The sequence below is a fragment of the Xiphophorus hellerii genome, chromosome 20, assembly GCF_003331165.1.
Source record: "Xiphophorus hellerii strain 12219 chromosome 20, Xiphophorus_hellerii-4.1, whole genome shotgun sequence".
NCBI lineage: Eukaryota > Metazoa > Chordata > Actinopteri > Cyprinodontiformes > Poeciliidae > Xiphophorus > Xiphophorus hellerii.
In genome coordinates, this window is record NC_045691.1 from 19,419,461 (window position 1) to 19,445,282 (window position 25,822).

General features: G+C 38.1%; 2 protein-coding genes across 3 annotated transcripts; both read left to right on the forward strand.

Moving 5' to 3' along the window:
* The first annotated feature begins 275 nt into the window (after positions 1-275).
* Positions 276-10,362, forward strand: c1galt1lb (core 1 synthase, glycoprotein-N-acetylgalactosamine 3-beta-galactosyltransferase 1, like b). Of its 2 annotated transcripts, XM_032549662.1 has the most exons (4): positions 276-822; positions 931-1,193; positions 4,694-5,358; positions 7,296-10,362. In XM_032549662.1, exons 2-4 carry the CDS (start codon positions 977-979, stop codon positions 7,584-7,586), a joined length of 1,173 nt encoding a protein of 390 aa, XP_032405553.1. In that variant the 5' UTR covers positions 276-822; positions 931-976; the 3' UTR covers positions 7,587-10,362. The 2 variants fall into 2 exon arrangements, with proteins under 2 accessions (XP_032405553.1, XP_032405554.1); XM_032549663.1 differs by lacking the exon at positions 276-822 and having other exon boundaries at positions 838-1,193.
* Positions 10,363-20,562: 10,200 nt separating this feature from the next.
* Positions 20,563-24,357, forward strand: apof (apolipoprotein F). Its single transcript, XM_032550446.1, has 2 exons — positions 20,563-20,853; positions 21,940-24,357. Exon 2 carries the CDS (start codon positions 21,975-21,977, stop codon positions 23,259-23,261), a length of 1,287 nt encoding a protein of 428 aa, XP_032406337.1. The 5' UTR covers positions 20,563-20,853; positions 21,940-21,974; the 3' UTR covers positions 23,262-24,357.
* The last annotated feature ends 1,465 nt before the right edge of the window (positions 24,358-25,822 follow it).

A 25,822-nucleotide genomic window follows, 5' to 3' on the forward strand; every position in this document is an offset into this window, starting at 1 on the left:
TTTCCCCCAAAAGAGGGCGTGAAAGTTGCGTAAGTACCCGGGTGTCCTTAATGCATGCGCGGTACTTTATGTGTAGCATATTTAACATAAAATAGCAAAGCAAAAAAAAGTTGTATATTTTATTCTTTCAGTTCATTTGAAGACTTCTTTTGAACCCATTTTATATTAGATAAAAGTATCAGGCCAGGGAGGAAAATAAAACTTTTTAACCATTTATTCTCAACAAGTCATGTATACAAGGGTAAAAGTCCGACCCTGCCCCCTGACTAATCTGACCGGAAGTAACGGTTTTTACTGGACGGAAGACAGCAGTTAGTCACACAAGTTAGACCTTTTAATCCTCCATCGACGTGGAGCTCGTTTAAACTTCTTGTCTCCAAGTTTTCTTAGGGATTTTACTTAAGTGAAAGTGAAACATCAGCCTCCCTCCTTCGTCGGCGGGGTTTCCGTTAGCTGCGCCGCTGCGACGCGACCGCTAAATAACTTAACAGCGAAGTTGACGCTAGCACTGTCGGTTGAATAACGGACTAGCCAGTTAGCTTTCGCCAACGGTTCCAACACAGAGCTGGAGTCAATGGTTAACCGGACACGAGCGTCACTGTTTGTTTTCTCTCACTTGGGAGTTTACTCAGACAAAAGGCTCTGGGGTTTTGGTCGCTCCTTTCTCCGTGGCGCTGGGTGAGAACTTAGCTCGGTTTTTATTATGGCTAGCTGTTATTGTTCGTTGTTTCGCCTCCCCGAGCCGAAGCGCTACGATCGCTGAGAGGAAATAGCCCGTTGGATATTTCAGCTGCGATGTTTTATATTCCGCCGTTGCTGCTGGTGAGTTAACCACACCTCGTACACAGGGAGTGACACATGTACAGCCACGGATGCGTCAACAACTCTCCAACATAGCATTATATTCACTGCAGTTCTTCCCTGCTTTAGGTTGAGCTGCTGCCACAGTGATTAACTGCAGGACACCTGGTCCAGCATGAAGGCCCTGGGTTCCAGATTCTCCTTTTATGCGGGTTTTGTGGTGGGGACCTTCACATTGTACGTGTTCCTGCGGCAGGTTTGGTTTGAGAAGTCTGAGCAGGCCGAAGGCTATGGGAAACTTGGTGTCCAGCAGCAACAGTTGGACGAAGACCAGGGGATATGGAAGAAAGAGAGGTCCGCTCTGTTTAACTTGGATCACCCTCATCATACCGGTATGTTCGTCTTCCAGGAGCAATAAAGGAGCAACTTTTATTTTACAGAAGTAAGAATTCAGATCAATTGAGCCTTAATGAGAGGGTTTAACTTGAACACACCTTAATGATTGACTAGACAAAATGAAAGGAAGTTTATTTTTTTTTGTTATCTACCTAAGCATCTCAGATGTTTAAGTAATTTTATTATTGAGCAATTATTTCTTCAGTTTCTTGGGTATTGGTGTAAAGATCACCTTTTAATATGTTGTAAAAGCCTTACATAACCCTTTAAGCCACTGGGTGTAATATGAAGGGCTTCATTAAACGTGAGTTTTGCATTAATCTACTTCCTGCTTATTCTGAGGCGGAAGAATGTAAAAGACAGGCAGCATTTATGTGTCACTGTCTGGAATGTGCTTGCACTGGATGAAGCTAAATGCATACAAGAGCTTGTTTTATTTCCTAAGATCATTTTCTAAGTAGGTGTGTAGGTTCTTACAGCATAGCGTTGGATAAAAAAAGGTTACACACAAATAAAAATAAAATGGATAACACAGTCTTATTGCTTTAAGTGACAGGGAAAAATCTCAAATTATTCCTGCATTTAAAATATGATCAAACATTGATTATGAAAATTATTGTAATTAGTTAATTTGATTTTAAAACAGCTATATTTAATAGTTTTTAGGTGCTTATTGTAGGGGTATTTACCCTTTTTACCACTCTGCTTTATGTAGACTAGAGGAACAAGCCTAGCAAGACTTTATAAAGAGGACAAAACAATCCTCTTTGTTTTCTATCTTCTGTATGATAGAAGATTTTAGTGGGGTTTTTTAACTTTTAAAACACTTACTATATTTTTATATGTTAATTTACCCATGCTTATCTCAATTTGCCTAAAATTTTATCACAAATTGTTACAGCAAAATACCAGGCTGTTAATTCACATGTGACTACTGAAACTCTCAGTGGGTGTCAGGTTTAGAGAACATGCTGAATGTATAAAAGGGGCTTTATAAGTTTGAAATGTGACACTAAAAATAACCTTGCTCTTTGTGTAGTTGCAGCAGTGTGTGTGATTGAGATGCCACTCACTAATTCTTAGATTTCTACTTTAGACTGCAGACCGGTTTGCAAGTAATGTGCCTTGAATTTTTGTCAAGTCAGGTATGGTTAGAAACATTCCTAATTGGTAGAGATTTATGGTTTCTCTTAAAGACTTGTAGGATTTTTATAGAAATCTCTTATTGCTGTAGCTACAAATTTGGAGTTTTTGTAGGAGTGAAACAAATGCTACAGTTTATCTGTTGCTTGAAGTGACAGCAAGACCTGCCGGCTTTCAGTTCAACCCCGTTGAACCTGCTTCAAATCAGGAAGAGATTTTAATAAAATAAAGACAATGTCTCAGCTACAAGCTAATGGGACTTTCGGCAATGCGTCCTTTCATTACATTAAAAAAGAGAGGAGCATTGTTTGTACAGTAGCATGACTAAAATGTTGCATTTTTGCCATTGTACGTGATGTACATCAAGCAGTTTTCTTTTTCAACAGACATTTCGATATAATTGAGCAGAGAAAAGCAGGTATATTAAGAGGAGAGCATTCCATTTAGATGAGTCTCAGGTTTTCCACCTGTACAAAACAATGTGCAAAGATGCAGAAGTACAATGTAAACTTGATAACATACCTACTCATCAAAGTCAAAATGACTGCCATTAAATAAGCTAGGCTGCCAGATTTTTTTTCTTTCAAATCTTTATGAAAGGCGTGGACATAATAAACTCTTAGTCAGCTATAGTTAATAGTTTGTTGTCATTTGTCAAATAAACTGAATAAACAGCTGTCTGAAACAGTTGTGGAAAAGGCTTTATTTAATTTTATTTAATGAAGGATTTGGTTGGTGAGGAACACACCTGATCCCAATAACACAATAGACCACAGCTGTTGATGCTTTGATTATTGTAGACCACCTCAGATTTCACATCTTCCCACAACTTCTCCATAGGACTGAGATCTGGACTCTATGATGGCCACACCAAGACATTGACTTTGTTGTCCTTAAGACACTTTGTTACCAATAAGGCTGTATGTTTAGGGTTATTGTCCATTTGAAAGCCCAGTGTCTGCCCTGACTGATATCTTTAGATGTTGCTTCAATATTTCTACATAAGTGACTGGCCACAGCCAAAGTATGGACCAGTCTACTTGGGGGTGTTTTGAGTTATTTACAGATTCTAAAAGTTTATACTTTAAGCTTTCCAATGATATCAGACACATGGAAATCAAAAAAGAAATTACGAAGATTTGACAATTTGAATGTTGGCATATCCCATTGCATTTTTTTCAGACAACGGCTTTCAGAGTTTCTCCACAAACCAGTTTAGCAACGTGGCACTGTTAACAAGGCTGTTCATTTCCATTATTGTGCATTAATCTCACCAACAGTGGCTGTCAACATGTAGGCATTGCCTGAGATCTTCAGACTAAAGCTCTGATGAGCCAGCTTTTGTCTTTGGCTTAACAGACAGGTTTTTAGTTCTGTCCGTTTTTACAACAAGGCTGTGACCTTCTGTCTTGTGAGCCTTTGTCACTGAGCCGTCTGTGAGCTGTGGGTTGAGGGAGAGAAATGGAGGCTACAACTTGATTTTGGTGACACTGTAAGCATTATTTTCATTGAGAAGTATCATTTTAATTGACTTTGGCAAAAGGTTTGCCACACCATCATCCTCTTCTGTGCAGTGGCATCTCAGCTGACATCGAATATTCAGAAAACCTCCCCAGTACGTCATCAGAAATGTTCACTGAACATTTGCAGACAATATATATATCTGTATTAATGACACTAAAGACTAGCAAGGCAAAAGTAATGATAAAAATTCACTTTATTTCTACTGTGCATGTATGTACATAAGAGGCATTATTAGTAAAACTTTCATTAGAAAAATTTAAATGGTAAAGAGTGTCAATATAATTATTTTGGAATAAAACATTAACAATGAAAATAAGGCAAATCCTAGATTTGACATTTTCAAATTAAAAAATACTTTGATTTTAAGGAAAAATTAAGTAAAATAAAACAATTTAAAATGATGACAGACAAAAATCATAAAGTTATTTGTAAAGACTCAAACAAATAATTTTTTTTCAATATAAAACTTGTCAAATTAATACAGAAGGTAATCTATATGTACCTTAGAACAAGGTAAAGTACTTCCATTGTCAATGGCCAGTGTTTACTGTGTATAACACTGTTGATTATTAGCTTTTACTATCCTGTAAAAATAAATCTTTACACATACCAAGTTCCTCAGCAGACTTTATGTCCAATTGCAACAATGAGTTGGGAGTAATTTCACATGCCAGTATCTGTGTGCCCAAGGCGTCAACCCAGCAACATGATGGCATGGTTGGTCTCCAGTGTATGTCTTGATGAAATCCAGAACTCTGTTGATTTGTTCACAAGAGGAAATAGACATTACACATAAAAGAACATTAATGTGTTTTTGTCTCCTTGCCAGGTGAGGATAGCCGCATGGCTGACGAATTGTACAACAAGGTGCGAATCCTTTGCTGGGTGATGACTGGTCCCAAAAACTTGGAGACAAAGGCTCGGCATGTCAAGTACACATGGAGCCGCCATTGCAACATAGTCGTTTTCATGAGCTCTGTGGATGACCCCGACTTCCCCACGGTGGGACTTGGCACTAAGGAGGGGCGCGATCAGCTGTACTGGAAAACGATCAGGGCCTTCCATTACGCCTACGAGCATTACGCCAACGAGGCAGACTGGTTCCTCAAGGCAGATGACGACACCTATGTGATAGTGGACAATCTGCGATGGATCCTTGCCAACCACACGCCGGACGAGCCGATTTACTTTGGCCGAAGATTCAAGCCCTACACCAAGCAGGGGTACATGAGCGGCGGTGCGGGATATGTACTGAGCAGAGAAGCCCTGCGGAGATTCGTAGAAGGTTTTAATAACAAAGTGTGCACTCACACTTCGTCTGTAGAGGACCTGGCGATGGGGCAGTGTATGGAGAAGGTTGGGGTGCTGGCAGGAGACTCCCGAGACACTGCACAGAGGGAGACGTTCCACCCCTTCGTCCCCGAGCAACACCTCACTGCCAAGTTCCCCAAGAGCTTCTGGTACTGGAGCTACTGCTACTACCCCATCTCAGAGGCAAGTGCTGTTAAATCCCAGCATTGATCTAAGGTGTTATAAAGCATGTTTATGGGATAAAGGGATAAAGTGAGGTAGTCAGACATGGCAGTATCTACATTAGATTGTGGTTTTCACAATCCTGTCTTGAAGAACCACATACAGTTATAATCACAACCACAAAGCAAAAGCGCTGGGTGTTTTTCAGCTTATGTGCACTTTACTCATTTGTCTTTTTGCCGTGGCAACTTTTGAACCGTTTTCCTGTCAGAAACTGCCATGGCAATGTGTCCAGATCGAGGTGGCGTGTATAGGCATACACTGTAGGGAGTGGAAAATTACTTCATACAGCCTCAATTGTATTGTAAGAGAGTTTGTACACACTGCTTCATATTTTATCATGTTACAATCACAAACTTTCATGAGTTTTATTGGCATTTTATGTGATAACCCAACACAGAAGCTTAATGTTGTGAAGTAGAATAAAATCTTTCCTTATTTTATCTCTAACAATAAGTATAATTTGCATTCATCCACCCCTCCTGACTACTTTATAGAATCATCTTTTTGCTGTAAATTTCAATGTTTTCCCACTTTGTAGTTCCAAACACATTTCTGCCAATTATTCTTTTAAAAACCAGCTCAAGTGTCTTCATAAATAAAGATACAACTAAACAGTTCCCTAGTCTTTGTATGGACAGAAAATTGGTGCCATGGCCCTGGTCGTTTAGCATTGAGCTGGATACGTCACGTAAATAGAATTCTTGCTAAGGCTACCCAGGTGATCTTCCCAGCGACCGGAGAACAGTTTTCTTCATGGGTCTCCCGTCCTATTTTTTTCTGTATGCGCTCATGAGCGAGGAAACATTTACCTCAGCTTTAAATTTAACAAAAAAAAAAGATAAATCTCGTCTGAATGTCGTCTCTGATCTGGACTCGCGGCCAGCTGAACTACCGCTGCGGTAGGCGGGATTTCCTGGCTGGAGCGACGCCAGATGCGGAAATCCCCTTGTTCACAGCCTTGCCGACTTCTAATCGGTTAAATTGGAGAAATGTTGTTTACATTTACCATTAAAATCTTTGGCTGAAGAGGCGATTGTAATCCCGTTGTAGGGTAAGAATAGATTATGAAGGGAATTTATTGATGCAGCATATTGAAATGACAGCCATCGAGAAAGTCTAGAGCTCCTCTGATCCAGAAATCTGGTCTTTGTCCCGCCCCCGCAGCCAATGAACCAATCAACAGCTAACACCAAACAGGCCCGGTCTGGCTGGCCCGATTGGAACCACAGCTCTCGGGGTTCCAGGGAGCGGGGTGGTACCGGGCTGGAAGTGCTAATGCAAAAACGATAGGCCCGGGTTCAAAGCCGGGCCGGCCCTGAAAAAGGGGCGTATGTGTCCTTTGCATGACTTGTGAAACTTCTAATGGCTTCCTGTTTGTCGCTCTTTAATTTAATTTGACGAGAGTTCAACTATTACTTGTCTGGTCTACTTTAGTTAATCCTTAATTTTGGGAGATCAGTGATCGGCCGGTTCTTACATGTGGAGCCGTTCTTATCCACCAATGTTTTCAACCTTGGCAAAGGTCTAAAAATCAACCACTGTGCTTTTCTTTTCTCCTGTGAGAGAGGTTTGACTGACAAAACGGCCGATCGGGTCATGTCTGGACATTTACAGTTAGTCTCGCCATTGTTGCCAATTCAGCAACTTTCTTGATATATTAAGCAACATTTCAGACAAAAAACTGGTATCGGCCAAAATCGGCGTCGGTAAGTTAGGCTTTTTAAAAGATCAGTAATCGGCAATCAGTCAGAAAACTGCAATCGGTGCAGCCCTACTTTCCAGTCATGTACAACTTGTGTTGGTCTATCGCACATGACAAAAACTTGGAACGTTTGAGGGGTTCTGACTCTATAACATGGTAGATAACTTACATGCTTTCTCTTTTTTTGTTGTAGGGTCCAAACTGCTGTTCAGATGTATCGGTGTCTTTTCATTATGTAGACGCCACCGGCATGTACATGTTGGAGTACTACGCCTATCACCTGCGTGCCTTTGGCTATAGATACCGCTACCAGCCGCCGACCCCAAAGGCTTACAGAGCTGAACTTCCAAATCCCTGGGATTCTGCCGAAAGACTAAAAGAGCGGGCGTCTGGGGTGAAGGAGTCCGGGGCTGGAGATGATTCAGCGCAGGAAGTAGGTCCTGCACCTGTGGCTGCTAAAGACCCCGCTGAAGCGCCGGTTTGATAATAACACAGATTTTAAGTAGGAGAAAATGGGCGTTTTTTGTGCTACCCATGCATTGTGATAATCTGGGATTGTAGTTCTTCACAAGCAGGAAATTGGCTCCACTTTGATCCGAAGTTTCTTCCACATACAAGTGCATTCCCTGAGGATTCTGGAGCTCAGCGACTGCTTTTAATGTCAGCTGTGACTGCAAGACTGTTCCTCGGGCTGAGACTTTTACCCTTTTATTTTTTTAAGTGGTTTTACAACTGTGTTCTTGGACACCTGTGTTTGTCTATATTGATTTTTGAGAGGGTGATGCTGTTCCAACATTTTAAAGCATTTAAGCATTGTGTTTTATGTTTTAAGTCTGCAGTCACAACAAGTAAACTGTCATTTGGTTCTCCTTCACAACCGCAGAAGTTGTCTGACTTCATTCCACACGGAGAACTGTAAATCTGCAAGGGAGGACCTGGTTGTGCAAAGAACGCCGTGGTTTCATGTTCTGAGCCGTAAAACTTTCTCATCAGTTCAAAATATCCAGTTTCGCATTCGTGATCGTTTTTTGTTTTTTTTTGCATGAGCTACCTCTCAAACTGTTGGCTGTGTTTTAGAGTCTTTTTCAGCTGGACACAAAGCATAACGTTCCACTTGGGACTTTTTGTCAACGTCGTCACATTTTATTTGTAATGCTTCATGAAGAAAATCTTGTCTGTCCGGAACAGGCAGCCGAAGTGTAGTGAAGTTTTACACCTGCTAAAGCTTTCCATGTTCCTACAGTTTAAAATCCTCCTGAGGAGATGCCCAAGCTAGTCTGGTCTGAAATATTTATTTATAATGTTTCTATGTTCAAGCTCACCCAGACGGCCATGGCTGTCAGACTATTCATTTGCTTTTTTTGAATTTATGTATAAAAGCTTCCTAATGAAGGTTCAGAAACTTTAAAAATTGCCTTTTTTGCCAACAATTTAAAAAAAAGAAAAACACCAAATCCTTACATTTCAGACCAAGAGAGATTTTGGCAGTAATACACATAATAAAACATTTTGCTGCACCCAAATCAGTTTTTTGTTTAGTTTATTAAACTTGGCTAAATATATCAAACTTTTTCAAAGAATTTAAGACAAATCCTGTTTTTGTATCTGAGAATAATTCTGTTCAACTGAGCCTAAAAGAATTTGAAAACTAGATATCTAATCTATAGTGTTGAATAACACGGACTACTTTATTTATTTGATTTTTAGTAGTACAGCCCTGCTCTAAAGTGATGCTACATCTCAATCAGATTCAAATCAGAACTTTGAATACAACCAATATTAAATATATATATTTTTAATTTATAGAGCCATTCAAATATTTGCTTGAGCTTTAGGTCACATTCTGATGGCCAGACATCTTGCACCAGAATATTTCTTTTAGAACAAAAGTCACGGTTCCATTATTTACAATGTCCTGGTCAACTTTAGTTAAATGATTTAGTTTGATTATTGATTCAATTATCTTCTCACATTGAGACAGTCGACTATTAAAACTTATTTGATGATCTTAAATATGTCAGGAAACACAAAAAGTACAAACAACTTTTTCACAGCACTGTAAAGGGAACATGAACACAGATTTAGACACAACTTGATGATGAATTGTTTTACTTTGTTCCATAACATCTAATCTACAATATTCCCAAACCTGTGTAAATGAGCCAGTATACATACATTAGACATGTTTATTATAATATTCCAGATCTATATAATCCAACCAAAGATTCCTGCACTGGAGAAAAGATTCCCCAGTGAAGGAAGACAAATACGGATTTGTCTTCTTTGTTAGTAGTTTTCTTTTCTTAATTCAGTTCATCCAGCAGTTTCATTCATGCAGCCGCGTTTCCTGGTGCAGCTGGAAAAACTAGATAGGTGAGGAAGTAGTTGACTGAATAATCTTTTGTTTTCTTTGAAACAACACCTAGTCTGCTCTAAGCAAACGGTTGCAGAATATTTATCTGCGCTTTCTGAAACTGCCACTAGACACACACACACGTACATTTGGCAAGTTCCTGCATCCTTCTCCTCAAGCTGACGCATAAAGAATGTGCCTTGCGAACTGAGAATGTATGAGCCACGAGCTGCACACGCGACTTTGCACTGTGACGTTAAAATGGGGAAAAAAGCAGGATGAAGGATAATTTTATTCAAGCCTTTCATTGTGTGTTTACTTCTTTTTTTAGACACCGTTTTGCTTCTGTATGCTTTAGTTTATCTACAGTGTCTGATAAACTGAAAATTTTATGTTTATGAAAAAGTGATGACCAAGAAGTGACTGAAAAAAAACAAAAAAACATACTGCACTTTTGATTTTGATTTCAACAACTTTAAATTTGTTTTACATGGAAGCCTTTCAGACTCTGTTATAACTGATAATTTGTGTGTGAACAGCGTAGTTCCCTTTTTATCCGTTGTTTTTTAACAGGAGATGGTTGTAAGATTTCACACGTTTCATTGTCAGTCGAATTGGGATATTTTACGTTAAAGCCTCTTTTAAAGAAGTTGCTTGGGCTCATGTTTAATACTTGCTACGTTGAATTTTTTATTAATGGGAAGAGTGAGACACCAGTTCCTTGACAATCTTGTCAATATTAGGGTTTTTCTCAAAGGAAAAAATGTACAGTGCTGTATTGACACTTGACATGTATTTATGTTAGTTGTTGGAATTGAAGTGTGCAGATTTGTGAGAGCACAGAAAATGTGTGATTGTTTTTTTTGTGAAAGGTACTTTAATCACTATAAATAAATATTTTACTGTACGGTTTTGTGATACATTTTTGCAACAGATGTCACAATTGTGATTTCAATGTCTTAACCAGCCTGTTTATCCCTCTGGCTGCTAACAATGGATGACTTTGTTGAATAGGAGAGCTCTGATAAATTGCAGGTTTTATGGCAGCTGGTCACACACGGATGTTTGACATCTGCATTACAGAGAGCGTTGTCTTCTGTGGAAAAGCAAATATGGTTCAATAGTCTAGTATCACATTTATTTGTCTTTAGGGCAGATTGAAGTCTGTTTCTGACCTTTGTTTTACACAGTTGGAGAATTTAAACCCCGTCATCTGCAGAAATGTTTGCACTGATCCACAACCTGCTCCTTCTGCACACAAAGATTAAATCACTAGTTAACAAATTAGGCTAAACATGATCCTATATCACAAAATGTAGAGTTACTGACAAATGTGCACTACTCTTTGAACCTTTAACGCCCATTAAGAACATTATATGCAATCTAGTGCCTTGACAAGTCACCTAATTAGTATAAGGAATCCATTTGTTTTTGATTAAATATTAAAACCCAGCTTTTCTGTGAAGACCTCAAGACATTTGAAGCCCAAAGAACGCAGCAGAAAACTCAGGAAGAGAGTTATTGAGAAGTTTAAAGCAGGTTACATCTGCACAGCATATTAAATCTCAATTGTCTTTGCTATAATGCAGTGTTGGGTAGGTTACCAAGTGTCACACTCTGTATATTGTTTATGTATAAAGTCTATTTTTGGGATTCTAGCTGCTAAAGCTGCAGTATATAACTTTAAAAAAATATTTTTTACATATTTGTTAAAACTGTCACCATGTTTTCCATCACCTCCCTGAATTATCTGAACAAATGCACCACTCCCAGTCAAAAACAACCAATCAGAGTCAGGGGGAGGGTCTTAGTGCTGTCAATCAACCCAAATTGGAAAGTATGCAAATTTGTAAAATATGTAAAAATATCTCTTTTGTGTTGCATGCTTTAAAATGCAGTGAGGTTTTGTGGTTGAGATGTGAAAAAGTTTTGAGCAGAATAAACAACGACATAGGAATGTTAAATATGTTTTAGAAATAATTCAACCGCAGGGAAGATCAGACAAGAATCAAGATGACAGGCTGACAGTTCAAGGGTTGTTTTCCTCCCCAATAGTTTCATGAAAAGCCTAAAAAACATCTGGAGTCGGTGTACTAGTTTTACACAATCTTACATATATAAAATATATAATAACTCTAGTTGAGGTTCAAAACTCATTTATAAATTCCTGAAGCTCGTTAGCACGAAAACGGCTGTTTTTATTTTTCCTTTACACCCTTACCAATAAATCTGATATCACAAGCTCAAAATTTTAATTCAAATCCCAAACATCTTGATTTAATGATGTGAAAAACAGTTTTAAATTGCAAAAGTTTTGGCTGATAAAGAATTTAAAATGTGTGTGCCATTATCAATATCAGCAAAGCAAAACATTTACTATCAAGTTCATATAGGAAACTGTAGGTTTGTTGAGCAGACCAAAGCAAGAGAGTCGGTTATTAAACCGCCCTGAATAAACGACTTTAGATGTTGCAGAGTCACTCACCTGTTTTTTGTTTTAGCGGGTCAGCAAGGATGTCATCGGCATAATCTGTGCAAGACAGAAAATGTAATTTATTTTTTAAACCCCAACTTAAATTTCCTTACAAGAAAACGGAAATGTTTTGAGATTAATGATTAAGACACGAAATGCTTACTCAATGCTGAAGCAGCATGTCTCTTTCCCAAAAGACCCACAAAGTTGTCGTAGTCAGTGGGATAAAATCTCTTGAGTAGTTTGTTTTCACTTCTCTGAAAGCGAAGAGGAAAAGTGCTGAGTGAGGTAAAACATTTTGAGGGAACAGCTTAGGAAGGAAATAATACATTTACCTCTCTGGGTGGTTTATATGTGTCTCCTGTACTCAAACACGTCACAGGAAATATAAGAAAGACCAACACAACCAGGGAAGCAAGGTTTACCTCCATTTCTCTGAAAATAAATCATACAATTTTAAATGGTAGCAAACAATCAAGGGATTTATCATAATTGCTTTAATTTTAAAACAGACTATATATTTAAAATATTTATATATTTGCCAATCAAGAATGAGAATATTATTACATTTGACTTGGTGTTTCAGGAAAGATACATTAACATTTTTTAAATTGTTTAAAATTTAAATAAAATATCTAAAGGAATTGTCCAGTTTACTTCTAAAAATACAAAAAATAATCTTGGTTGTTATGTTAATAGCTACAACCTGATGATATAAGTTTAATATTTGTGTTTGAGCTCAAAGGGGATAATGCTAATGCTAACCCATTTCCTATATTTTTAATGGTTCTAGGTTCTAGATTCAAGAACTTAGCCCAAAAAATCTGGTTCTGGTTCAGTTTTTCCCAGGAGTAACATGAGTATTTAAAATAAACCCCTTTCACAGAAACCATCATGAGAATATTGAATTACTTTGGAAAACATAAAAGCTGTTGAATTAATATTTTATGTATGAGGACATCAATTGTTTGTCTGAAAGAGAAATTTTATGGTTGGAGAAAGTAAAAACAAGTAAAGTGCCTGCTTGGATATTTAATTTCTAACCAATAAGTAGTCTGGCTTTGTAACATGAAATAATTCATATGGTCGAGATGGGCATGTAATTAATTGATTGATTTATATCTTAGGTTTTCCACAGAAACTATTATTAAAGATTTTCTCTAATATCTGAAACATGACAAAACCCTATGGTTGAACCTTCAAAAACAAACTCATTTAAAAATCTATTTTAAATTATAAAATGCATCTTAAGAGTTTGATCAATTATTCAGCTTTCAGTCATTCATTATTTGTTATCTTTTCTATAAATGACTCCCACAAGAATGACAACAAGAGCTACAGAGCACACAATATATGACTTTTGTTTGAGACACAAAATAATCACAATTAAAATACCAAACTATTCTAATGTGTACAAGAACTTGTTATATTATTATAAAAATATTAGACTAGTTGTGTGATTCATTGAAGCAATAAACCAAAACAGCTACAGGATTTTTCTCTCTCCATATTATAAAAATTTGGAAAATGTGTTGATATTGTTCTAAAATAATAGAGTAAAAATATATAATGTTTACCTTGTTGGAGTTCTCCAGCATAAACCGATAAGCTTTGCTTCTCTTGAGTTCAAGCTAAGCGACTCTTTGGGTTGAGGATCTCAGTTAATATAGTTCTTCTGAGCTCACAAGTAATCCGATTAACACTCCACCCCCTCCCAAAGAAATGCTGCACTTCTCTGTCATCAGACATGTTTAATTAAATAACTTACTTCATGCGACATTTTGATGGAGTATTATTATCTTTCAAAATGTGTGTCAGTCATTAGTACTTATTTGAATTATATGAAATACATTGAAATTATACACTGATTATTATCGATCATCTCTGTGAACCCATTACTGGCGACCTCGTGAGGATGTCTATTAAGTTAATATGAAAACAGGGAACCGCCCAAACAAAGCTGCCACTGCACCAACATCAGCAGGTCAGGCAAAGATCACAACAATGATAGGTCACTGTGTTATTTTCTCATTCGTCTTTCGGGGTATTTGTTTGAAAAATATTCAAACTTCCTCGTTGTTTCACATTTTCATGAGAAATTATTGTAGTTGTATTGTGATTTGCTTAACCAACAACTTGAGGTTTACAGTAATTCATTGCTTAAAAGAGGCCATAAATTCACCAAATGTTATTTCATCATCTTATTAAGTGGTTTTAAGCAGCATGTTCACAGTTGCCTTTAAAATGTTATTTCTGGTCTAACAACCCAGAACATGAAATGTTTTTGTCTAAACTTACCCAGTACATAGCTGAAATATTTCAAAATGTAGTGTTGTATTATTGTGAGAGAGAAATAAATATATATATGTTTTTCATATATATTTTATGTTCCACCTCCGTTTGAGGAAAGCACTTTGAAATGTTTGCTTTGATACGTCAACCTGTTTTTTGTATTTTAAAACCAATTCTGGCACGGATTTCAAAGTCTAACTTTGCCTGAATTTCAGTAATCTCACCAGATAGTGTCAAGCTGAATTTAAGTTTGCATTTGTCCACACAGACAAACCAAATACATTTAAGAGAAAGTTTTAGGGTTATTCATACCAGAATCACCCCAGAACCCTGATAATGTCTGCAAAAGATTTATTCAATGTACAACTTGTAAAGGAACATTTATCCAAATAACAGTGAGGCTGTATGTATATACTGTACCTTCCCCAATGTTTATTATTCTGACCATTTGTGGATCAGAGAAAACCCACTCTGCAGTATGACGTTATGTGGAGCAGCTATTTAAACTACAGTCAGGATTTTTTCCGTTATTGCAACTGTAAAGTATATTAAATGATTAAATAATAGTGGGTGTTGGTTACAGGAAATGGAGCTTGTAATGTGGTTGACTGCAGCTGACCGTACGCCCTGCAGGCGGATGTTTGCTCTTCAGTCTACGCTCTCATTGACTGGTGCGTAAGAGTCCAAATAACTCCCACGCTCTCTGTCCTAATGAAAGGACAAGTGGACACACTTTGACTGGCTTTCTATGAACAAAAACTGAAAACTTTGATTAATCCTCCCTGCCAGTGGTTTATCAGTTTTGAATCATTCTGAATCACAAACAAACCGGAATTGCTGCAGCAATATTTCACTTGTTTTAATTTGGTTTGATTCTTGACGATGAAAGTAATCTAGAGATCGATCCTTGGTGACTGGCATGAAAGTTTAAGCTTGAAAAACATAAAATAAATCTGGTGACGGCAACTTTTACAGTAATATGGAATTAAAATGACCATAAATTCACTCATTTATTTACTGTGGAAAACACACTCTAAAATGCAATACCTATTCTTACTTAAATTAGGTTTGTACGCTTTACTTAAGTCTCACTAAATTGTTAATTCAACTGAAGTAATGTGAGTAATGTACATGTTTGGCCTGAGAAAGGTACAAGACTAAGTTATTTTGAGTAACTGGATTTGAATATTTTTGTTACTGGAGTGAATGCTTCGGACCAGCAGTGTGCATGCGCAGTAAAGTGCGGGAAGCTTCCTGATCGTTCCTGATTAGGAAACTTTTCAACGGTTTTGTTTCTATGCGTCGATACCCGTCTGCTTCTGAGAGAGCAATTAGAAAAAATACACACAGCGTGAGGCAAATAAAGCTGCAGAAACTGAAGAACTCTTGTCTGTTTCAAGAGTGCAACAGTTAGTAGGAGTGTTAAAATGCTGCTAATGAATTAAAGAGAAATATTTCTCTATTACGTCTCAAGATAACTTGTCCGGTATTCCTCAGAAGTCCATGGTGAGACTATTGAATGTTTAATGGATGAGGACACTGCAACATAAACTGTATGTCTAAAAGAGGATTTTAATCTTTAGAGAAAGTAAAAAGAAAATACAGGACAAATAAAAACAACACACATACAATAGCTGCTTAATGTTACTCTCCTAACATTAAGCAGTAGTTCATTGTAAGCATCTGTGTTAACACTGCCATGGATATACAAAATCATTCTCCCAATATAAGACGAAACATTTGTCTTGTGATCAAACCAACTTGATAGAGACATTTACTGCAGTTTGCGACCAGTATTTGTTTTACATTAAATCAATGTTTTGCTAGTTTCTCTCAACATGCGCCTGCAGTCACATTATTGTTGTTATTTTGCTATTTAAAACTGTAATTTATTCTGCACATTTTACTAGGGGACTAATTGTTATAAACATGAAGTTTTTGAGTTTTACTTAATGTTTCAAATGTAAGTCATGGCTAGGGCAAACAGTGTTGACCTGCATTCAGGGAAGCTCCTAAAATCTCCAACAGCCTCAAGATGATAAGTAGAAAACAAAACATTTTCAGGACATTCAAGAGTTTGAAGGAATTCAGACAGGATCCTGGCTGCTATTTGTTTATGTCCACAGCGTGCCAACCCAGCCTAGAACTTAAATGTTTTCCTTTGTATGTATAAAGAATACTTAACGTTCTAATTACAGTGTTTTTAATCAAGTACAAAGGTGCTCATAAAGTGCTTGACAAATTATTAGCAGTAAAAGTTGCCAGGAAGGAAGATCTTTCAGTTACACCCATGTCTTGAGTTTAACATGGGTTCTTGTTACACTTGAACAAGAGGGTTCTTGTTACTTTTAAGGACAAAGAGGCTTTTAAGATTATTTAACAGTTCTCCCATCAGTTCTCTGAGGAATCCCAGTTAACTAAATTTAGTAGCTCCATTTAAAGAACCAATCAAACCTGGCATAGATGGCTCAGGTGGTTTTGACATGCAACAGGTTCACAGTCTCATTGCGTCTGGCTATTTGGATAAGCCTCAAGCCCTGATTGGCGTCACTGAAGTTACAGCCCTCTGGAGAGGAGGGCCGTGTGAACAGCAGTCACCTTTCCTCTGGTTTCTGATTGGACTACTGAGGTTGTTTCTCCTCCACTAACAGGTGTCAACTCACAGCTCCTTACAGAAATAATTGCGTAAGCAGCCCCTCTAATTAACTTATATTTTTTATATATTACACAACAAGGAGGTGCTTGATTTTTCCACAATAACAGCTGAAACCCATGAGGCTGCTTTCCTGTGCAAAGTCTTGCTGAATTTAAATATTTTTTCCCTTTGTTTCTGCCTTTAAATAAAAAAATGATTTGCTCTGTTGTGTGTTATTCCAAAATGATCACTAAATGAAGTGCATGAAAATCATTATTTGGATAAATCTGCTTGCTAATTGAAGTGAAATGCACCTATTTCCTTAAGGGCTGGAAGAAGGTCACAAAGGGTCAATGTAATCATGTTCATTGTCACATTTTTATCTGTATTTACCTGTAATCTTTTGACATTTTCTTCAGGGAGACAAGTAAAGTCTTTTCAGTGAGTAACTACCATTTAAACAGAGAGCTAAAACCAAGAATTAGACTTTATAAAAACATAAAGTTTTTGAGGACATATTCTCTCTTTTAAATGTGTTTTCATGCCTTAGACCCATTTGTGACAGCATCTATTATCATAGTTATAAGTGGCTCTTGTTTAGAAACAGATCGATCACTGCGGGACAAATCAGAACCAGGATTTCACAGAAAACAATCTGAAGTTTTTTTTTGGGAGAGACATCGCCCCCTAGTGTTGATAATCGAAATAGCTGCTAAACCAGAAATAAATTAGCAAAATTAAAACAAAGCAAATAAACAGAGTAAACAGGCAAAGATACTTAAGATAAATGGAGACATAAATGTACAGGAACAGCTCTGATTCATGTGAAATCAAACTTGAACCCAGAAGCTGCATCTGTTTTTTTTTTTCAAAACAAGAGGGATTTATATAATTTAATATCTTCTGCACAAGCATAAATTAATAACAACTTGACAAAATGAAATTTTTTTAGAGCCTGAAAAAGTTATTCAGTATGTGGATAGAATCAATTCTCGCTTAATTTAAGCCGCCTCTCAAAAATAAGAAACAGTTTTAGAAAACTGTGAAAAAGTAAATATATTTTTGTGCCTGAAAATCCCTGAGTAAAAGGAAGATTACAAAGACGAAGGAGGAGAACGACTGAATGTTTTCTATCTAAACAAAGCTGAGGTGGTGTAAAGCAGTAGTTGGTCACAAAGCAAAAGATACAAATAAATAAAACCTTAAAATAGTTTCTGAGAATTAGAGTTGGAGTCCATATGAATTTGATATCATCACAACAAGACTGACATTTTCCAAAATATAGATATTCTTCATTATATTTAGCACAAATCCTATGAAGTCAGTTTATCTCACCGGGAAAATCTGGGTGTTACTTGTGATGTAATTACCAATATTGTGCACAAATGGCATTGTTTATTTTTGCCACACATTTTTACCACTGATAAGTTGTGGGAAAAGTGTTCAAGCTAAATTTATCTTTAGCATCTTTAAAATTGAAAGTAATTTGGAAAAAGTTAACTTTTTGCACTGAAACCATCTCATGTCCTAAATTTATTATGGTTGATAAAATCACTGCTGAAAACATAGGAGAACATTTAGACTTTTTCTGGAGGTAGGGTGTTGAAGTAGACAAACTTTGCTCTCTGCTTTTTATTTAACTACAGGTTTTTCTTATGATTCAGGTCTGGGGAGCGAGATGGTCCAGTAAGAAGGGTTGATTATGTGTCTCTCATGAACTATTATAAGTACCTGGAAGCATTTCATGGGGACGCTGCAAAAGCATAAGGCACAGAGGATGTTTTTAATTTGGTCTTTACAACCCAAGCAAGAGAAAGGCCTGCATTCTTGGCACAAAGTTGAGCTTGTTCCCCGTGAGGCTGCAGTCAACCAAGGCTGCTCTAGTCACGTTTGTGGAGTTCATGGAAGGATTTCAGGGTGTAGCTGTGAGGAAGATGGTGATGATGGCGTTCTGCTTGCTACTTCAGGCCACAACATTCACTGCAGCGACCAAGATGAAAAGCAGCTAAACTCGAAGTCTGAGCTCAAAACAGAGAAATTGTAGTATTTCACTCATAACTGATGATAGGATGAGGTAAAGTGTTTTACACACCATAAAAAACATAATACAGTAATAAGTTATGAAACAGCAATATTATCTACAAAATCATCAAGGAAATAAATACCAAATATATTGATCAGTGTTAAAATTATTATGAATCAAAGGAGAATCTAAAAAAGGTTTTCTTGATTTAAAAGAACTCAGTGTTTCAGCAGTTTTGCAGTTTTATGGAAGTTTCTTCCAGAGTACAGGAGAATAGAAGCTGAATATGTTTGGTTCTGGTTCTGTGGAAGACCTGAAGGTCTGGAAGGTTGATACAACAGCAGCAGATCTTTAATATATTGTGGTGCAAGCATGAATGAGTTTCTCTAGATCAGCCCTCTAATCAGAGAAATATTTTGATAGAAGGCCAACTTTGCAACTGTCTTTATGTGGCTCTGAAGGTTCAGAGTCCAACACTACATCCAGATTTCAGGACTGATCTCTAATTTCAGGCCTGAATGTGACTAAAGTGGGATATAAATGGATGGACAGAGAAATGTAGGTGCAGCCCTTGTCTGTTATGTTGAAGAACAAACTGTGCTTAAGTGTTTAAGACAGACCTAGATTTGGTCTGTCTACATTTTCACCCTCATCTATGGTCATAAGGGATAACCGAATGAGATCACACAAGCAGCTGCAGTACAAGATGGACTAGAAATTAGAGACAAGTCAGGTAATCAAGTCATCTGAAGGGACCTCAGAGTAGAGCTGCCGCTCTGCCTCAAAAGAAAATCACTTGCTCTGGTTCAGGCATCTGATCTGGATGGAACCTCCCTTTGAATGTTTTCAATTTACTACATTTTTATTTAAAATCTTGCTTCATTCTAAACATTGGGCATGTGGTGCCTTTCCATGGTCAGATCGACCTGAAGCTTATGTTCCAACTAAGCTCAATCTCATCTGATCAAAGCACACTGTTCCAGTTAAAATCCCAGCAGAGCAAACACAACATGTTTGCTTTTGTGATGGAAGGACAGCAAACTCTGTTTCAAAAAAACAGACTGGGGATTTGGTGACCCTAAATTATGCTCTTTCATTGAACATGTAAGACTTTTTCCATCCTGCTTGCTTTGCCTGGTGGTAAAATAAATATTAATCCTCATCCAGGCCTCATTATTAAACCCAAAAGAAACAGAAATGCATGGATTACTTGTCAAGACTGTCTAGAAACTAGTCAACCTGAAAAAGTATAAATTACAGAAACCGTTTTGCTAGATTAAGTTTATATGAATTGTTTGAGGTTGTGGTACCAGTGGTTTTGTAAAATGGTTTACCAGTGAATAAAATATAATGAAATTAATTAATAACTAAGTAGATTTTTCTAAAATTTCTAAAAGGACTTTTTCGACATTTATACAAAGATTGGCAACAGATGCTACCACTGCAGACCCCAAACGATTAAATCGAATGAAGGCAGAAATTAGATCCAAATAGATGCAACTATGTGAAGAAGTCCTGTTTTTACTTTCAAAACAAGCTCACTTTCTTTACTCCTCTTGTTGGCAGTGAAAGAGAGAAATTCGCTCACGGTGTGAGGAGTGGGGCGGGGGGCATTTTCTTTCAACTATGTGGGTCATAAACAAAACCGAGCGGCTGCGTGATGTGAGAGTGAGCAGAAGAACTGTGGGGGATGAGTGGATAACAGGACACACAAACAAAACTGCTTTAGACCACTTGGACTTTCCCCACGTGAATCAATATTCAAGCCCTGCGCTCCCTGTTGAGCAATGAGGCCAAATAGAAAAGGCGGCTGAAAGACGGGTGGTAGAGAGGGAGGGCTCTGAGATGCCATGTTAGAGAAGCAGATTCTCATTGGAGGCAGAAAAAAAGCTGCTGAGAGAACGAGAAGAAACAGCCTCCCACGTCCTGAAGCCATCTGACACGCTGCAGTCTGCAAGACGTGGTTATTGTTAAGGTAGGTGGGATAAAATTATCTAAGATTAAGCAAAAACTTAATTTCATAGCTGTCAGGAACAGGATGAATAATGTAAGTTGTGAGCGAGATGAAATAAGAACCACATATTTAATGTTTTCATTTATTGCCCTGCTGCTGCTTTTGCATTGTAATTTTTTGTAATTTTGTTTTACTGATCTGATTTACTGTGCACCATTAAAAAAAAGCATCTTTGTTCATGATGTTCTTACTGTCTGAACAGAAGGACGTTTTAAGATGAATAGTTGCTGTGGCCACAAATACAAGCAGGAGGCAGGCAGGTGACAGAATTAGAGGTTGAAGATAATGATTAAAAAAACTAAATAAATTAAATAAATAAATAAAAATAAAAAAATAAGATAAACTCAGTTTACAAAGTCACAAAGAGATCAGAAAACAGAAATTCTGACAGGGAACTACTGAATTAAATATTTCATCCCACCGTGCTGAAGTATTTGGCACACCGGTGTGCAATATGCAAAACAACGTAATTAAAAAGTCCAAAAAACTAAGACATAATAAAAATCTAACTTTTGCCACAACAGTATTTACGAATGTATTAATGGAGTGAGTTGGGTCTGATTGCACACCATAATTAATAAACATAAAAACAAAATCATCCTTTATTTTACTTTTGTAAACACAGCATCCTTGCTGTGTGCAGGACTGCTTGCCGTTCACAGAGGTCTGATTGCAAGTGAACTAAAGTTATAGTGGGAACATCAACACAAAAAAAAGGTGGCTAGCGTGAACTGAGTTGGCCTAATTGACATGGAATGAATAAACATAAAGAGAAATTAGACCAGGGAGAAACTGGAGCAAAAATACTAACCATAACAAAACACAAAGGTATATCCATCATTTGTACAGAACCATCAGGAGTCCACTGAATCCTGACAGGTACAGCCACTATAATGGCAAGTCTACAAGATAAACCTGATTAAGAATAATTTAAGATTATTATTTAGGGAATTAGAACTTGTTTCTTTAACAACAATCTCTGCAAACTTTATTTACTGACAGCTTGCTATGTTTTTTTGAGTATGTATTGTCTTGATCTTGTATTAGTGGCTTTGAGGAAGATCCCTGTGAAGAGAGGGAGGATGTTCTCCAAGTTGAAGTGGCTGTTTCTGATCCAGCTCCTGCTGACCGAACAGAGCCTGTGCAGAGTCCCGCCTCCTCCACCCAAAACGGACAACCTGCTCCAAACAACTCCAGCCAGTGAAGATGCTGAGCAGAAACAGGACATTCAGGTTCTCCTTGGTTCCAGTCCACAGCCAGACAAATCTGAACCTACGTCGACTCGTTCTCAAAACGTGGAGAAGATCCGATCTGCTCAACTTGCGACATGGACTATTTCGGCGAAGCTTCAGGGTCAGATTCGAGATCACCTCCAGATTCGAGGAAACGTCAGCTGTGAGGAGCTGCTGTATGCCAGCGCGGTGGATGATCCGTTATCCTCTGTGTTCCCTCAGGAGCTGCTGGGACTCTCGTTGGTGCCTGTCCTGGTGGCGTCAGGCTGCCCACAGGAGGCTCAGCTCCTGGTTCTGAAGCTGTACGACCTGCTGGGGAAGGCTGACACTGAGGAGCTGCTGATGGATTTGGTGGCTCTTATAGAGAGGAAGATGAGCAGGTCTACATCAGCATCGACTTCAGCAGCACTGCTTTCCGAGGGAGAAGAAGCAAGTCAGCATATAGATGGAGTGATGTTCAACATTCAGCAGCTGGCTTTAGTGAAAGATGCATCACAGGAGGGTCATTGTGATGGTTGGAGCCGAATGAATGGGACCATGCTACTGGGAACGGCTGTAAGAGGAGCTGCAGGCCGAGTGGAGGACGCTGTCAGAAGCTGTGAAAGACTCGGAGTCCTGTGTGCCGGTGTGACCAGCAGTGGACCTCTCATGCCTGGAATGTACCAAGCCGTGTTAAAGAAAGGTAGCCGCATCTTTCCATCCACATCCCTGGAGTCTGAGTGCTGGATCCGCCAGTGCAACCCCCAGGAAGAGCTTTTTCAATCCTCAGGTCAGCGGATGAAGCGCAGCCCTCAGAGGAGCTGCATCAACAAGGATGAGGAGCGCGTGTACAACGTGGTGGAGTGGATCCCCGCGGTCAGCACTCTCTACAGCCTCGGCACGGCGGTCTACTACGCCTCCATCAATTGCTCGGCAACGGCCAAGGAGAGAGCCATCCTCAGCGCCGTGGACCTGGGTACAGACGCCCTGATGGTGGCCACAGGCGGGACTGTTGGGGTGGCGGGGTACGCTGTGGGGGCAGGAGTGAAGACCGGTGTGAAAGCCGGAGTCAAGTACCTGATGAACTCCATGAAGGCAGAGGACGATGTGCTGGTGAACCAGTCCAGCTTGGAGAGGGGAACCTTTACTGCCGAGTGAACAAGTACACTTCAGGCAATTTTTAATGTAGGAATACCTAATCGTTAAGTTTATTTGGGGGTGAAAAATTCCATGTGTAGAAATAAATATTTTAAACAAAAACATAGGTAGATAAATGGTTGGTAGTCATACTGCCGATCTTCTGTGCAACACTATTTCACCTTTAAAGCTGCATTAGGTAACTTTTATAAAAGAAAACAGTTTTATAACATATTTTCTCAAACTTTCACTATGTCCTGACATCTGAACAAATCCAACTGCTTGGCCTTCTTTCTGTGGTCCTACTGTCATCTGCAGAAATACATCACTCAAAAACAACCAATCAAAGCCAGGAGGAAGTCCTTAGAGCTGTCAATCACCTTTATCTCTGCTACTCTATAGCTCCTTCACCACAATGGAGCCTACAGTGAACATAGATAAACAGATTTCCTGTAGGTTGTTTCTTCAGCATTGGCGCATTGAGCAGTACATACACAAGCATGATTGGCAGTGCTAAGACCTTCCTCCTGGCTCTGACTGGTTGTTTTTGACTGGGAGGATGTGGAGGGGCTTGATTTTTTTCACAAGTTGTCTGTTTCATATTAAATTGTCAAGACATTGTGAAAGTTTAAAGAGATATTTAAAAAAGCATATTTTTTATAAAGGTTATTGTCATTAAAAAGAAAAGTGTAAATACTGCTGTAGCTAAGTTTATTTTAAACTCATCAGGAATTTCTTACAGTGGGATTGTTTTCCTTAGGAATAAATGTACTAAAATTAAAGGTTAGAATTTTCAAAACGTTTCACTAATAAAAGAAAAATCAATATTTGAAAGTTTTTCAAGCTTTTGACTTGACAACATTTGAAAATTAAATGTATTAGACACTAGACTACTTCACATAAAGAAATAAATGTTTTTATTAATAATTGACTCATTTAGTTATAGCAAACTGTATAGCAAAAATATTCATTCTAACCGATGTAATGGCAAACCAGACTTCTTAGAGTTATCACCATTTTTTATAAAGTGGATATCAGTTTGAATTATCTGTACATTTTGCAGCAACACTGAAAGACTGATCTCAGGAAAATAAGCCTGCAACTCCTCAAACTTTGATCTTGACTTTCTGTCCTGTTTCCTTAATTTTCCCAATGTGACATACATACATCAGTAAACTGATAAGTTGATATTCCTATAATTTGTATGTTTTTTTCTCTTAATAAGTTGTATATTAAGTTCATATTCAATGTTCTTTATTTTAGTTTAGTTTTGTATCCGTTTGTTTATTCTAGAGAACTTGCAAACAGGGCATCAGGTCTATGATAACAAAAAAAAAAGATGCTGAAAAAAGCTAACTAATCATCAATATTAGCTACAAAGCATTCAACTAGTCCCTTGTTGATTCTTCCTAAACAGAAAGCAGACACTGGCGCTCAGCATCTGCTCTAACTAGACAAAAGGAGTCACTACCTCTGCACCTCACAGTAACTCGGCAATCGCCAGCCTTGCTCTGGTGAGCAGGATTGTTACTCTTCAGATAAAATGTTGACCGAAACTAAAACTTGAAGTTTAGGGAGAGCTCTGTCCTTATCTGCATGTGCTGCTTCCTGGCACCTCTGAGCCCTCCCTAAGGCCCAGCAGAGAGAAATACAATGAGCGCAAACATAAATCTGACTCTGCAGCTGCAATAGACGGAGTAAATATTTTTATTTTTACCAACTGCGCCAATAATAATAATAATATTTACTTTATTCATCCCAGCAGGGAAATTATTTAGCAGTTACAGCACACGACAGGAGCTGTGTCTGCAGGCAGCCAGCTGAGCTGGCACCATTTTTTGAAGGAGGACATGCGGCAGAGGTCGTCGGGACCGGGACGTCCGCGGGTCTAAGGCCTCCAAACGTGGGGCGTGCTAACCCGCTGCGCCACCACAGCACGCCCCAAGGTTCTGGGTTCAAATCCCAGCCTGGGACACAGAAGGAAAAGTCAAATTTGAATTAACTCTGGTGTGCAGATACCAGTACTCAATAACTAAACAATTTGTTTGCACATCTAAGAGAGGTGCCAGATGTCAAGAGCTGCATAATAAGAGAACCAGAAGTGTTATCAGGCTGTTTGTCTTTGAATGTGGAGATTCGACATGAAGATTTTTTTGAGATGACAGAAAGAGACAATATTAAACATCATCGACAATGTTATCCCCAATGTTTAAAGTTGTCCAGGATGTTTAACATTGTCCCCAATTTTTTACTTTATCTCCAGTGCTTAACATTGTCCTTGATGTTTAAGGTTATATAAGGTTAAATTGTCATTATTGCTGTGTTTACTGTATCTGGAATGTTTTACTTTATCTCCAATGTTTAACGCAAAAGGAAACTTTTCTGGAGATGAAATTTTACATCTGATAAACATTGGCAATAATGTTAAACATCAAGGATAATGTTAAGCATTATCCTTGATTAAATAAAAAGTTGGGGACCATGTTAAATATCCTGGATTTTAAGTGCTAAACATCAGAGACAAAGTTAAACATCCCTGATGGCATTAAATGGCCACGATAACTCCGAATGTTAAACATCAG

What these genes read in the sequence shown, in the direction of transcription:
- c1galt1lb (XM_032549662.1), top strand. Translation starts at nt 977, where the DNA reads ATGAAGGCCCTGGGTTCCAGATTCTCCTTTTATGCGGGTTTTGTGGTG. An exon ending in GGATCACCCTCATCATACCG is followed by an intron (nt 1,194 to 4,693) that starts GTATGTTCGTCT and finishes TCTCCTTGCCAG; the next exon opens with GTGAGGATAGCCGCATGGCT. An exon ending in GCTACTACCCCATCTCAGAG is followed by an intron (nt 5,359 to 7,295) that starts GCAAGTGCTGTT and finishes TTTTTGTTGTAG; the next exon opens with GGTCCAAACTGCTGTTCAGA.
- apof (XM_032550446.1), top strand. Translation starts at nt 21,975, where the DNA reads ATGTTCTCCAAGTTGAAGTGGCTGTTTCTGATCCAGCTCCTGCTGACC.